The sequence below is a fragment of the Cololabis saira genome, chromosome 18 (assembly GCF_033807715.1).
Source record: "Cololabis saira isolate AMF1-May2022 chromosome 18, fColSai1.1, whole genome shotgun sequence".
Classification (NCBI taxonomy): Eukaryota; Metazoa; Chordata; class Actinopteri; order Beloniformes; family Belonidae; genus Cololabis; species Cololabis saira.
In genome coordinates, this window is record NC_084604.1 from 3,661,883 (window position 1) to 3,675,647 (window position 13,765).

The 13,765-nt window shown below is 46.3% G+C and overlaps 1 protein-coding gene across 1 annotated transcript in view; it reads left to right on the forward strand.

Moving 5' to 3' along the window:
* The window catches only part of ppp4r4 (protein phosphatase 4, regulatory subunit 4), a 45,178-nt gene that overhangs the window by 13,941 nt on the left and 17,472 nt on the right, over nucleotides 1-13,765 (forward strand). The window contains exons 3-10 of the mRNA XM_061746873.1: nucleotides 5,117-5,219; nucleotides 5,324-5,471; nucleotides 10,936-11,009; nucleotides 11,145-11,251; nucleotides 11,376-11,483; nucleotides 12,164-12,285; nucleotides 12,369-12,491; nucleotides 12,778-12,920. Coding sequence (XP_061602857.1) covers nucleotides 5,117-5,219; nucleotides 5,324-5,471; nucleotides 10,936-11,009; nucleotides 11,145-11,251; nucleotides 11,376-11,483; nucleotides 12,164-12,285; nucleotides 12,369-12,491; nucleotides 12,778-12,920 — 928 coding nt within the window. The remainder of the gene's footprint in view (nucleotides 1-5,116; nucleotides 5,220-5,323; nucleotides 5,472-10,935; nucleotides 11,010-11,144; nucleotides 11,252-11,375; nucleotides 11,484-12,163; nucleotides 12,286-12,368; nucleotides 12,492-12,777; nucleotides 12,921-13,765) is intronic.

Below are 13,765 nucleotides of genomic sequence, written 5' to 3' on the forward strand. Positions count from 1 at the left end.
ACCAGGACTAGCAGGACAGGGCAGAAACCGTACCAACATAACTGGCAGTAACATGTCTGATTGGTTGGAAGGTAATAAATTATTGCAGTGAGGAGCAGTGGGAGGAGTAAAGTTAACCACGGTGCTCATGGGAACACACAGAAAATACAGAATTCGGGTGGTACATTCTAACAGAGGCAGATGGTTTTTGAATTGCGTTAAAAGAAAAGCGACTCTGTTGTCGTACTGATGACTATAATTAGGGGTAAGAATTTGCATTATACGTACATGATCTCTAATATGCTGATGTTTGAGTTGTACATAGGAAGTAGAGAAAAGGAAGCTGAACACTGTTGGCAACAGTACTGCAGGAGAGAACCCAAACTGCCACCTAGTGGTTGATGGCGCAATTACAGAGTGACCCAAGCAACAGTAGACAAGTGCAGACCTCATCAACGAACCATCAGTCTTCACCTCCCAACACTGGAGGCGGCTGCTGTTGGGAAAGGAATGTAAAACTTTTAAGGTAGGTGTTAAGTGCCAAAATAACATAAATATGAAGGGCAAGATGTAGGCTTTCCCAACAGAACGTTGCAACAAGATGAGCAACGTTCACTCAAGCAAGCTGTCAGTGGTCGGAATGTCGTTTATATATATATATATATACGTATGTAAAATCAGTTTGCATTTGCGTCATCTCATTTCCGTCATCTCATGTGAGAATGAGTCAGGACAAACTGAGGATGAGACACGGCGAGACAATTTCAGGACTTATTTAGACCTCCTACCATCCTTGTCTGCTGTGACCCACTAAACTCTGTGGCTAATTAAGTCCTGGAACCAATCAGCGTCCCAGTCCCAGTGGATCCAAACTAGTTCACTGAACTGATTCAGAAACAATCCTTAAGTCTGCAGGACTACAGGGTTCTGGAACGGGATTCCAGACTGTCTCTGAATCCAGAAAAGAACCACACAACCAGAGTATAATCTAGTAGAAACAGATTCCAGATGTGGAGTCTCCCAGGGTTGCAGTTCGGGGCCTTTTACCTTTCAACCAACAAAGATTTTCATTTTAATACTGTTACTAAGATAACTACTACGAGTGCCACTGCTTAGTTAACTGGTGAGATGGGTCTGGTTTCCTTCCCATTCACAACCATTTCCAATGGTACCTGACACAATCAGGTACCATTGGAAATGGTAGGATCAAAAAAGTAATTCGCTAGCAGGTTAGTTCTATTATGATCTATCTATCTATCTATCTATCTATCTATCTATCTATCTATCTATCTATCTATCTATCTATCTATCTATCTATCTATCTATCTATCTATCTATCTATCTATCTATCTATCTATCTATCTATCTATCTATCTATCTATCTATCTATCTCCATCCATCCATCCATCGTCCGCCGCTTATCAGCAGGGATGCCCAGACTTCCTTCACCCCAGACACTTCCTCCAGCTCTTCCGAGGGGAGTCCGAGGCGTTCCCAGGCCAGCCGAGAGACATAGTCTCTCCAGCGTGTCCTGGGTCTTCCCCGGGGTCTCCTCCCGGTGGGACATGCCTGGAACACCTCCCTAGGGAGGAGGGACATGCCTGGAACTCCTCCCTAGGGAGGCGTCCAGGAGGCATCCGGTACAGATGCCCAAGCCACCTCAGCTGACTCCTCTCAATGTGAAGGAGCAGCGGCTCGACTCCGAGCTCCTCCCGGGTGACCGAACTCCTCACCCTATCTCTAAGGGAGCGTCCAGCCACCCTGCGGAGGAAACTCATCTCTAAGGGAGCGTCCAGCCACCCTGCGGAGGAAACTCATCCCTAAGGGAGCGTCCAGCCATCCTGCGGAGGAAACTCGTCTCTAAGGGAGCGTCCAGCCACCCTGCGGAGGAAACTCATCTCTAAGGGAGCGTCCAGCCACCCTGCAGAGGAAACTCATCTCGGCCGCTTGTATCCGCGATCTTGTCCTTTCGGTCGCTACCCAAAGTTCATGATAGGTGAGGGTAGGTGCGTAGATTGACCGGTAAATCGAGAGCTTCGCCTTTCGACTCAGCTCCTTCTTCACCACGACGGTCCGGTACATCGACCGCATAACTGCAGACGCTGCACTGATCCGTCTGTCAATCTCACGCTCCATCGTTCCCTCACTCGTGAACAAGACCCCGAGATACTTGAACTCCTCCACCTAAGGCAGGACTTCTCCACCCACCCGGAGAAGGCACGCCACCCTTTCCCGGTGGAGAACCATGGCCTCGGTCTTGGAGGTGCTGATTCTCATCCCTGCCACGTCACACTCGGCCTCACACCGCCCCAGCACATGCTGAAGGTCCTGGTCCGATGAAGCCAACAGGACAACGTCATCCGCAAAAAGCAGAGATGAAATCCTGTGGTTCCCAAACCGGATCCCCTCCGGCCCCTGGCTGCGCCTAGAAATCCTGTCCATAAAAATTATGAACAGGACCGGTGACAAAGGGCAGCCCTGCCGGAGTCCAACATGCACCGGGAACAAGTCTGATCCTACTGCCGGCAATGCGAACCAGACTCCTGCTCCGATCATACAGAGACCGGACAGCCCTTAATAGAGGGCCCCGGACTCCATACTCACCGAGCACCCCCCACAGAATGGCAAGATCTATCTATCTATTTAATTCAATTCAATTTTATTTATATAGCGTCTAATACAACAAAAGTTGTCCCTACATGCTTTCCAGAGACCCAGAACATAAACCCCCGAGCAATTATTACATAAACAATGGCAAGAAAAACTCCCCTTTAGGAGGGAAGAAACCTGGACCAGGACCTGGATCATAACGGGGGAAGAAACCTGGACCAGGACCTGGATCATAAGGGGGTAGAAACCTGGACCAAGACCTGGATCATAAGGGGGGGGCCCAGCAGCAGACAGCCGACATCCACGCAGGCAGGTGGAAGCAGCAGCGGGATGACCAGAGGGGTGTGGGGGGTTTGCAATATTACGGAGATGGAAAAACGCTATTTTACAAACCTGATTAACATATGGTTTAAACGACAAATCCTGATCGAAAATAACACCAAGGTTTCTCACAGTTGCACTGGAAGCCATCGCAACACCATCTAATCCCTTCCTAAGATGCTCTGGACCAAGAATGATAACCTCTGTTTTATCTGAATTTAGAAGCAAGAAATTTCTGGACATCCAGTCCTTGATGTCCCTAAGACATGCCTGAAGTTTAACTAACGGTTCTGTTTCATCCGGCTTCATAGACAAATAGAGCTGCGTATCATCAGCATAACAATGAAAGTGTATGCCGTGATTCTGGATTATACTTCCCAATGGCTGCATGTATAAACTGAACAAGATTGGCCCTAGCACTGAACCCTGCGGAACACCATAGCAGACCTTCGACTGTTCTGAAGAAACCTCATGTACATGAACAAACTGGAACCTGTCAGATAGATATGATTTAAACCAACGTAGGGCTGTCCCTTTAATCCCAACAACATGCTCTAACCTGTGCAGTAAAATGCTGATCTACAGTGTCAAAAGCAGCACTGAGGTCCAGTAGAACCAGTATGGACACTAGTCCCTTATCTGAGATCCAGTAGAACCAATATGGACACTAATCCCTTATCTGAGGTCCAGTAGAACCAGTATGGACACTAGTCCCTTATCTGAGGTCCAGTAGAACCAGTATGGACACTAGTCCCTTATCTGAGGTCCAGTAGAACCAGTATGGACACTAGTCCCTTATCTGAGGTCCAGTAGAACCAATATGGAAACTAATCCCTTATACTTGTTTTGTTTTTTGTGCATAAACATAACAATCATTTGTTCATCAGTGTAGCGGCTAAGCCCAAAACTTAAAGCCACTGAGGGGCTGCATAGACAGGCTGGATTTGATTGACGCGCTTGCTGCTCTACTGAACTTTGTGTCTGATGAAACAAATGACTATTAAACTTCACTTCTTTTGTGATGTTCTTTTATTTATTACCTTTTCACCACTACCAAACAAAGTCACAGATCGGAGCGGAGCAGAGCGTATCGTAGCGGTCAAAAAACGATATGCTCCTCCGTCTAGCAACACCTGCCAACTGATTGCAAACTCTCACCTTTATACTAATTGCAAGTGACACAGTGAGGACACCTACTGGCCCAATTTGGTATACACAAACACACACCCACATAGAAATGGCTCCTACAATCAGTATTGGCCAAATACAACTTCACATGTCCGGAATATTTTCCACACTTGAACGCTCCAGACCTGCAAACAAAACCCCTTAATTTACAGAGGTTTGCACACCTGCTGGCGATCAGTTCATCAATGATGGTGATCAGTTCATCGATGATGGTGATCAGTTCATCGATGATGGTGATCAGTTCATCAATGATGGTGATCAGTTCATCGATGATGGTGATCACTTCATCAATGATGGTGATCAGTTCATCAATGATGGCGATCAGTTCATCAATGATGGGGATCAGTTCATCAATGATGGTGATCAGTTCATCAATGATGGTGATCAGTTCATCGATGATGGTGATCACTTCATCAATGACGGTGATCACTTCCACCTGCCTGCTGTGTGCTGCTGACGTCCCTGACTCCCCCAGTCTGGCCTTCGGCAGGAGGGTCCCCCCTTATGATCCTGGTCCTGCTCAAGGTTTCTTCCCTCCTAAAGGGGAGTTTTTCCTTGCCACTGTTTGGCTTAAGGCTTTTCTCCCACTATGGGAGTTTTTACCTGCCATTGTTTATATAATAATTGCTCGGGGGTTTATGTTTATGTTTATGTTCTGGATCTCTGGAAAGTGTCTACAGACAACATCTGTTGTATTAGACGCTATATAAATAAAATTGAATTGAATTTAATTGAATTGAATTGAATTGATCAGCAGCACCTGACTGGTACTTAGGACTTCCAAAAATGTACAAGTGGTTGTTTGTCAGAGGTTTATTTGCATAATTCTGAGTCTCTATATGATTAAATAAATAAACAATTACATAATTACTACACAAAACAGGATTAAAAGAGGACTTTTGCACTTCTCTGTCAGTCAGACATTTAATGTGGTTAAATGATTCAGAGTTGTCAGTAAAAGTAAAAACTATTCTTCCGTCCTTCCTTTCCTTGTCTCTGTCCTCTGTCCTCTGTCCAGCGTGGGACAGGAGATCCAGAGAGTCAGCGTCATCAGCAACCTGCCCGGTCTGGTCCGCCAGAATCCAGCAGAGACCTTTCGTCGGGTCGTACCAAAAGTGCGGGTACGTAACACTTGAACCCTGTATGTCAGATGTGGACAGGATGTGGACATTAGTCCAGGTAACAACAGGTGTATTGGACAGGTATGTCTTGTGGTGTGATCCAGGAGGTCCTGAACGGAGCTGGCGCTGAACTCCAGCTGGCAGCAGCGGCGTCGTTTCTGACCATCCTGCAGGACGATATCATCCTGATCCACACGCACACGTACTCCATCTTGAAGACGGTCCTGCTGCACCTGAACCACAGAGACCCAGGTAAGCCTTGGACATGAAGACCAGGACCCTCTGTGACCTCCCCCACAGGTTTCTGGCCCCGTAGGCTTTTTTCAGATCTGTGGGAGGCGCCTTATTGGCTGGAACTGACCGGGTGTGGGTGTGTTCTTGGATGGGACACACCCACCCTACCTCAGTTTAGCCTAGCGTGCGTTAACCTGCGCTACGGAAACCACATCTGAAACAATCGCTAGAGCCAAGATTTCCTCTGGTTCTCTCTATGTTCTGCTTAGGTCTTGGTTTTGTTCTGCTCTTCTGGAGTTCTGTTTTGTATCTTAATTTGCTGTTTTAATTACAGTTTTTTCCAATTGCTAAAACACAATTTTGCAAACTAGGCTGGTTTTATCAAAATACTTAACACAATTCACAAAACCACACACCCAAACTGCAAAATACCTCATATATCCTGCAAAATGAAGCACTGCAACCAAAACTACATATAGCATTATCAAAATCAAACTTTTGCACCACATGGCACACATTCCATTCATGTTACCAGATTTTTGTCTAACCAACTACACACTGTTTGGTATAATGTAAAGCACTCTCATCTTTAGTATGCTAAAATAGTTCAGATTGTAGAGAATTCTTCAGATTGTTCTCATGCACAGATATTTGCGGATACACTCATATGCTGTTGAAACATTTTTTTTATTGTTCACCAAACAAGTCATACATTGGAATGAACAAAAATATCCTCACAAAAAACAGTACACTGAAAAAGAAAACTGCAGAAGAAGTGTGCAGAAAAAATGTTGGAAAAAAAAGAGGCAAGAAAAATAATTAGGCAGCATCTTGCCGCACAGCTGGGTCTGGCCACAACGCCTCGTCCACATCACAGGCAATATCTTCTCTTGCCAGACATCGAGGGAAGAAGCGCCTTGAGTGCCTTATCCATCCCTGAATCACACCCACATCAATTTCATCACATGCCTCTTCCATAGCCTGTACAAGAGGCATGCGCACAAAGGGCTGCTGGTCGTATACCTTCCACCGCCATGCCGAAAAGAACTCTTCTATGGGGTTCAGAAATGGTGAGTATGGTGGGAGGTATTGCATGAGAAATGCTGGGTGGTCAGCAAACCAGTTTTGGACTGGGGCTGCACGATGAAAGCTCACGTTGTCCCATACTACAACGTACCGGTTTCTTTGATGGTCTGCATCATTCATACGCTCTGGTGGTATGAGAATGTTGTGGAGTCTGTCCAGAAATGTGAGAATTTGGGCTGTGTTGTATGGTCCAAGGTTGGCATGACGGTGAAGGACACCATGCGTACTGGAGATGGCAGCGCACATTGTGATGTTCCCACCACGTTGGCCAGGAACATCTATAATGGCTCTGTGGCCGATGATGTTTCTTCCCCTTCTTCTGGTCTTTGCTAGGTTGAACCCAGCCTCATCTATAAAGATGAACTCATGTGGGATTGCATGAGCATCCATTTCCAGTACTCTCTGAAAACAAAAACCAAAAAAGCAGTCAATTTGGTGTTATCCAGTACACTGGGAAAAAATGTTGCATGTAGTGTACTGCAGTCAATATTGTACTTACATCCACATACGCTCGTCTGAGCTCTTTGTTTCTTTGAGAGTTTCTCTCAAAAGGCACCTTATAAAGTTGTTTCATTTCGATTTGGTTTCGCTTGAGAATGCGAGCCAATGTGGAAAGACTGACACGTTGAATGTTGTTGAATATGGTGTTGTCTTGGATGATGTGGCTTTGAATTTCCCGTAATCTGATTTCATTATTTTCCAAAACCAAGTTTACAATGGCAGCTTCCTGTACCCCGGTGAACATTTGGCCCCTTCCTCCACCATGGTTGCGTTTCTCAGTCCTTTAGAAAAACAAAAAAACAAAAATATAGGGCTTGGACAATGCAGCCTAAGGATATTTCCCCCACAGTAGAGTAAATTGTACAGGAAAGTTGTACAGTTAGTATATGGCATCAGCCATTCATGAAGTAAAAAGGTGTCACCCAACTGATACACTATGACATGGGGTGTACTACATAGTGTGAAAGAAAGTTTGGTTACATACCTGTGCTCCAGTCTAAATGTCCGGATGACAGAGGCGACAGTAAAACGGCTCAAGTTGGGCTGCACTCTCTGTCCAGCCTCTCGCATTGTCAGCCCATGGTTGATGACATGATCAACTAAGGTTGCTCTGATTTCATTCGAAAGTTGTTGTCTTCTTTGGCCATGACCTCCTCTACCAGCTCTACCCCTACCTCTCACTCTTCCTCCCCCTCTCATTTTCACCCTCCCTCTTCCTCTTCCTCTTCCTCTCTCTGCAACGTCTTCCATTGTTGTAAAAGAAAAAGGTGCTCACCTGTGGTCTTTTTATAGTGCTTACTTCCTGATTGAAGTGGTAACAATTAACCATTGAGGTGTTTGGCCAGGTGGCACATGTGTTGGCCAATTAGCTCATGCAGGGTCATTTTGAATGGCAGTGTTTTGAAATGGCAAACATGTGACTTTATGTCAGATTGTTGTGTCTTATGCAGAGAACCGTGTCCAGTGCATTTAAAAAGTGCCATTTTGAATTGCAAAATGTGTGTAAAGCAGAAAATGTGTTTAGAGTTTTGGAGACTTGAGAAGAGGTTTTGCTCTCTGTGTGTCAGTTTAAATAATTGTGCTATGCATGTCATTTTAGTGTGTTAGCAATTGGAAAAAACTGTAATAATAATAATACATTTTATTTAAAGGCGCCTTTCTTGGCACTCCGTACACAACACGTTGGTGAGGTAAACATCTTTGAGCAGATGAGTTTTGAGTTGGGATTTGAAAAGAGTGAATGAGTCAATGTTTCTGAGTTAGGGTGGTAATGAGTTCAAGAGACAAGGAGCAGAGCGGATGAATGCTCTGCTCCCCATGGTGGTGAAACGGGCGGAGGGGACAGACAGATCCCCTGGTGATGAGACGGGCGGAGGGGACAGATAGATCCCCTGGTGGTGAGACGGGCGGAGGGGACAGACAGATCCCCTGGTGGAGAGATGGGCGGAGGGGACAGACAGAGGATCTTAGGGCTCGGGAGGGAGTGTGGACGTGGAGGAGATCAGACAGCGAGGTTGTGGATTGCCTTGAATGTGAACAGGAGGACTTTGAATTGAATGCGGAACTGAACCGGGAGCCACTGGAGCTGTTGGAGGACAGGAGTGATGTGATGGATGGAGGGGGTCCGAGTTATGATGCGGGCAGCTGAATTCTGGACCAGTTGGAGTTTATGGAGGGATTTGTGAGGGAGGCCGAAGAGGAGAGAGTTGCAGTAGTCCAGGCGGGAAGTGACGAGGCTGTGAACAAGGATGGCGGCAGTGTGGGGGGTAAGGGAGGGGCGGAGGCGATTGATGTTGCATAGATGGAAATAGGGAGACGGATAATGTTATTGATGTGGGATTGAAAAGATACTGTGCTGTCCAGGATGACACCCAGGCTCTTAGCTTGGGGGGAGGGTGAAACAGTGGAGTTGTCTATAGTGAGAGAAAAACTGTCGGTTTTGGATAAAGTGGATTTGGTGCCAAGGAGGAGAACCTCAGTTTTATTACTGTTTAATTTAAGGAAGTTTTGGGTGAACCAGGTTTTTATTTCAGAAATGCAGTCAGTAAGGGAGGTGGGCGGGAGAGAGGACGAGGGGTTTGGTTGTGAGGTAGAGCTGGGTATCATCAGCATAGCAATGGAAGTGGACGTTGAATTTGCGGAAAATATTGCAGAGGGGAAGGAGGTAGATGATGAAGTGTAGGGGCCCCCGGAAAGAGCCCTGCGGCACACCAGAAGTAACTGAGGAGGGGATGGATTTTAGGGACTTGAGTTGAATGAACTGAGTGCGGCCAGAGAGGTATGATGTAAACCAGTCCAATGGAGTGTGGGTGATGCCGATGGAAGATAACCTGTTGAGGAGGGTGGTGTGACGGATGGTATCGAAGGCCGCACTCAGGTCAAGGAGGATGAAGATGGTGAGGAGGCCAGAATCAGCTGCCATGAGAAGGTCATTGTTGATTTTGATGAGTGCTGTTTCGGTGTTATGAAGTGGGCGGAAACCTGACTGGAACTGTTCATACAGGTTGTTATGGGATAAGTGAGTATGGAGTTGGGAAGCAACTGTTTTTTCAAGAATTTTGGAAATGAAGGGTAGATTGGATATAAGACGGAAGTTGTTGAAGTTGGAGGGGTCGGTACCGGGTTTTTTTCAAAATTGGAGTAATGGCAGCAGTTTTGAAGGATGCAGGGACAGTTCCAGTGGTGAGAGAGGAGTAGGTGGTGGCAGAGATGAGGGGAACCAGGTAGGGGGAGCAGGCTTTAACAAGCTGTGTGGGGAGGGGGTCCAGTTGGCAAGTGGATGGCTTGGATTTCTGGATGAGTTCTGTGATTTCTGAGAAAGTGGAGAGATGGAAGGAGGAGAATGGGTGTATGGATGGGTGAAAGTCGGCTGAGGAGCTGAGGTGAGAGATTGATCCGAGGTGCTTGTGAATGTTCTTGATTTTTTTCAGTGAAAAATGACATAATGGAATTGCAGAAGGAGGTTGTGTAGAAGTGGGAAGGGAGAGAGTCCTGGGGTTGGGTGATATTGTTAAGTAGGGAGAAGAGTGACTTGGAGTTTCTTTATTGGCAGTGATTATGCCAGTGAGTAGTAGTGAGTTTTGGTGCTGACAATGGCATCCTTATAGCATAGTATGTGATTATTGTACATTTTCTTATGAATAATGAGACCAGTTTTTCTATTTTCAATTACTTGAACTCTTCAAGATAGAACACGCTGTCCTACTTTAGGTTGTGGTTCATGCTTCACCTGCTGCAGCAGCAGTTTCCGTCAAAATAAAGAACATTATTTGCTACCATTGCCTCACACCGGACATGGTGACGGAGACTGCTGGAGCTCCAGGAGCTCTGCCAGAGAACCGTAGACAACCATAGTTAGCTAGCCGAAGCAGCGGGCAGCACCGGCAGTGGTTAAAGGATCTGAGGCTAAAGGTGCCCCAACTGGAACGTCTGGATGTTTGGGGGCAAAGGCTGCTGCTTGGCTTTCGGCTCCACCCAAGGCTCAGGGCTTCGCCCAGCCTAAAGGCTGCTGGCTGGTGAACAGCTGGGGTCTTCTGGGCCAACCCAGAGCTGCATGTGGTCTGTTCAAACAGTATTATCTTTCAAATTAGAATGAATATGATCTGATTCGATGCAGTTTTACCTGATGTTGTACGTTAAAGTCCCCGAGACCAAAATTATGTTTGTACCAGACTGTAAATATGTTTATTTTTTGCTGTAAAATTTAACATGGAGGTCAATGGAAATTAACTCCCTGTTGAATCCAGACCCTTGTGGTTAGGAGAAGATTTGCAGGTCTGGATCAGGACCCTAGTGCTCAGTAGAGGAACCACAGTTCAGGCAGGGTGATGCCCTGTGAGTTAAACTCTTCCTGTGTTGTTTTGCCTGTTGCTGATGTTGTCGTCTCCGTTGACAGTGGTGAGCAGCGCCTGGTTGGAGACTCTTCTGTCCGCCATGACCGCTCTACCCAAAGAGACCATCAAACAGGAGGTCAGCTGCTGATCAATACTTTCTAGACTGTTCTTGACTTCAGCGTTAGTTTTTATGGTTGTTGAATACTAGAGTTCAAACGAGTTTAAAGGTTTCTGTCCCACCTGTCTCACCTGTACACGTCTGTCTCTCCAGGTGCTCAACCCTTTCCTGCATCAGTCTCAGATGTCTCACTCTCCTCAGGCTCGTCTTGCCAGCTGTCGCATTTTAGGAAAAGTTGCCTGCAAGTTTGATTCTCATATGTGAGCCGCAGCACAGCGAGTTACACGATGCAGTCAAATCTTATCTCAAGTTGTATCACCTGTCGTCTCACCTGTCGTCTCACCTGTCGTCTCACCTGTTGTCTCACCTGTGTTTCTGTGTCAGAGTGAAGAAGGAGCTGCTGCCGTCAGCTCGGTCTTTGTGTCAGGATGTGGACTCTGAGGTCCGAGCCTGCATGTGCCGTCAGCTGGAGAGCATCGCCAGAGCTGTCGGGTAACTGCTCTCCAACCAAACAGCAGACATGCCGACACACAGATCCACTCAAAGTCCTGCCCAGCCAGAATTTATAGGGGGTCCACTTACATGCTTAATGTTGGGCTGCAAAATGGGTCCCAAGTTTGTCTGCAAGAACCATGCTGGTCCTACCTGGGTTTGTTCATTTGGACTCTGAGTGGGATCTACCTGGATTCCAAGACCTGCACTTCCAAACCAAGACAGACCAAGACCTACACATCCAAACCAAGACCAACCAAGGACTACACATCCAAACCAATGCCTACACACCCAAACTAAGACAAGCCAAGACCTGTACTTCCAAACCAAGACCTACACATCCAAACCAAGGCCAACCAAGGACTACACATCCAAACCAATGCCTACACACCCAAACTAAGACAAGCCAAGACCTGTACTTCCAAACCAAGACCAACCAAGGCCTACACATCCAAACCAAGACCTACTAATACAAACCAACACCGACCATGACCTACCCATCCAAACCAAGACCAACCAAGACTTACCCATCTAAACTTATACACTCAAACCTAGAACTCACAAGAAAAAGATGCATAAACTCAATCAGCACGACTCAAAACTCAGAGACTCAGTGTTGACGGAGACATTTTGCTCTGAAGTCTTCTTGTTTTGACATGATGTCTTGGGGTTTTCTGCAGGGAAGATGACACCAGAACTGAGCTCCTTCCTGAGCTAGTGGAGCTCGCTGGAGACGAGGACAGTAGCGTTCGCCTGGCTGCCTTCGACACACTCGTCAACCTGATGGAGATGATGGACAGCGGTGAGTGGGAGATGTGCTTGGAGCTCCTCAGATCTCACTAGCTAATTCTTAAAGGGTCATCTAAAGCCCCCTCTACTCCTCAGATGACCAGATTCATGTTGTTGTTCCAATGGTGATGGCGGTGTGCGATGCATCCATGCAGGTGGATGAAGCTGTTGTGGCTTCATTGTCATTCCAGTTTGGGAAGCTCTGCAATGAACTGGCAGGTGAGAGGGACCAGAGAGGGGTTTCTGATTCTGAGAGACAGACTGCTGAGATCCAGGGATCCAGAACCCTGGTGGCCAAAGTGGATCTTGATGTTGAGTGAATCATGACATTCCTGATTCAATTCAATTCAATTCAATTTTATTTATGTAGCGTCTATTACAACAGAAGTTGTCTCTAGGTGCTTTCCAGAGAACCAGAACATGAACATGACCCCCGAGCAATTATTACATAAACATAACAATGATGAACAAGAACGATGATGACATTATCGTTCTTGTTGTGCAGGTTCCCTGTCAGACGAGCAGAAGGCTCGTTTACTGCAGACTTTTAAGGTGTTGTGTGTTACCGGACTGCAACCTGAAGGACAGCCGAGAGATGGCGAGGACGAGGCCAGGCTGATCCGCTGCAACTGCTGCTACAACCTGCCGGTAGCACACACGCAGACACACACACACACACACACACACACACACACACACACACACACACACACACACACACACACACACACACACACACACACACACACACACACACACACACACACACACACACACTACACAACAGTGGTTTGCAAGTTCATACTTCTCATGAACTAGCTCAAAGTTCAGATCACATAGTTTAAAAATGAATAGTTAATGTTCATAGTTCACCATTTTCACTTTGATCTACTTGGTTGTGGAACTACAAATTCAGTTAATTTCAATATTTTTAGGTGAGAAGTACGAATGAAACACCAACCTATCGTAAAACTGTTCACTGTATACAATTATGTATTGCTAGCTTGATGAAGGAGGACTTTTCCACTTTACTCAGAGGCTGTAAATCTCCAACAATCAAGTCCATTATCAATGTGTCTACCTGTTGCTGGGAAATCACACCCCTGAAGGCTGCAGGCAGTGTAAATTGGGTCGTTTGGGGCTGTTGGGGGTTTCCTGATGACTTTTTTTGATTGTCAAGGACTTGCAGATATTTTCTCACACTGGACGGATACTTTAACTCCACATAACGTTTCAAATTTGAACCGTCGGACTCTTTGGGAGACAATGTGTAAAATTCCTGCAGATAATGATAAGCAGAGGCATCGTCTGTGTCTGCAACGTCTCTCTCCACTGGTCATGTAAAGATGCACCGAGCTCGGGCCACCGCTGCCATGCGAGCTGGTGTCCGTTGTTATGCTAGTGTGTGCACTGCATTGTGGGTAATGTAGTGTGAAGTAGTCGTCTCGTCGAGTATTTTAAATGTGCGCACCGCCCGCTGGTGAAATGTATTC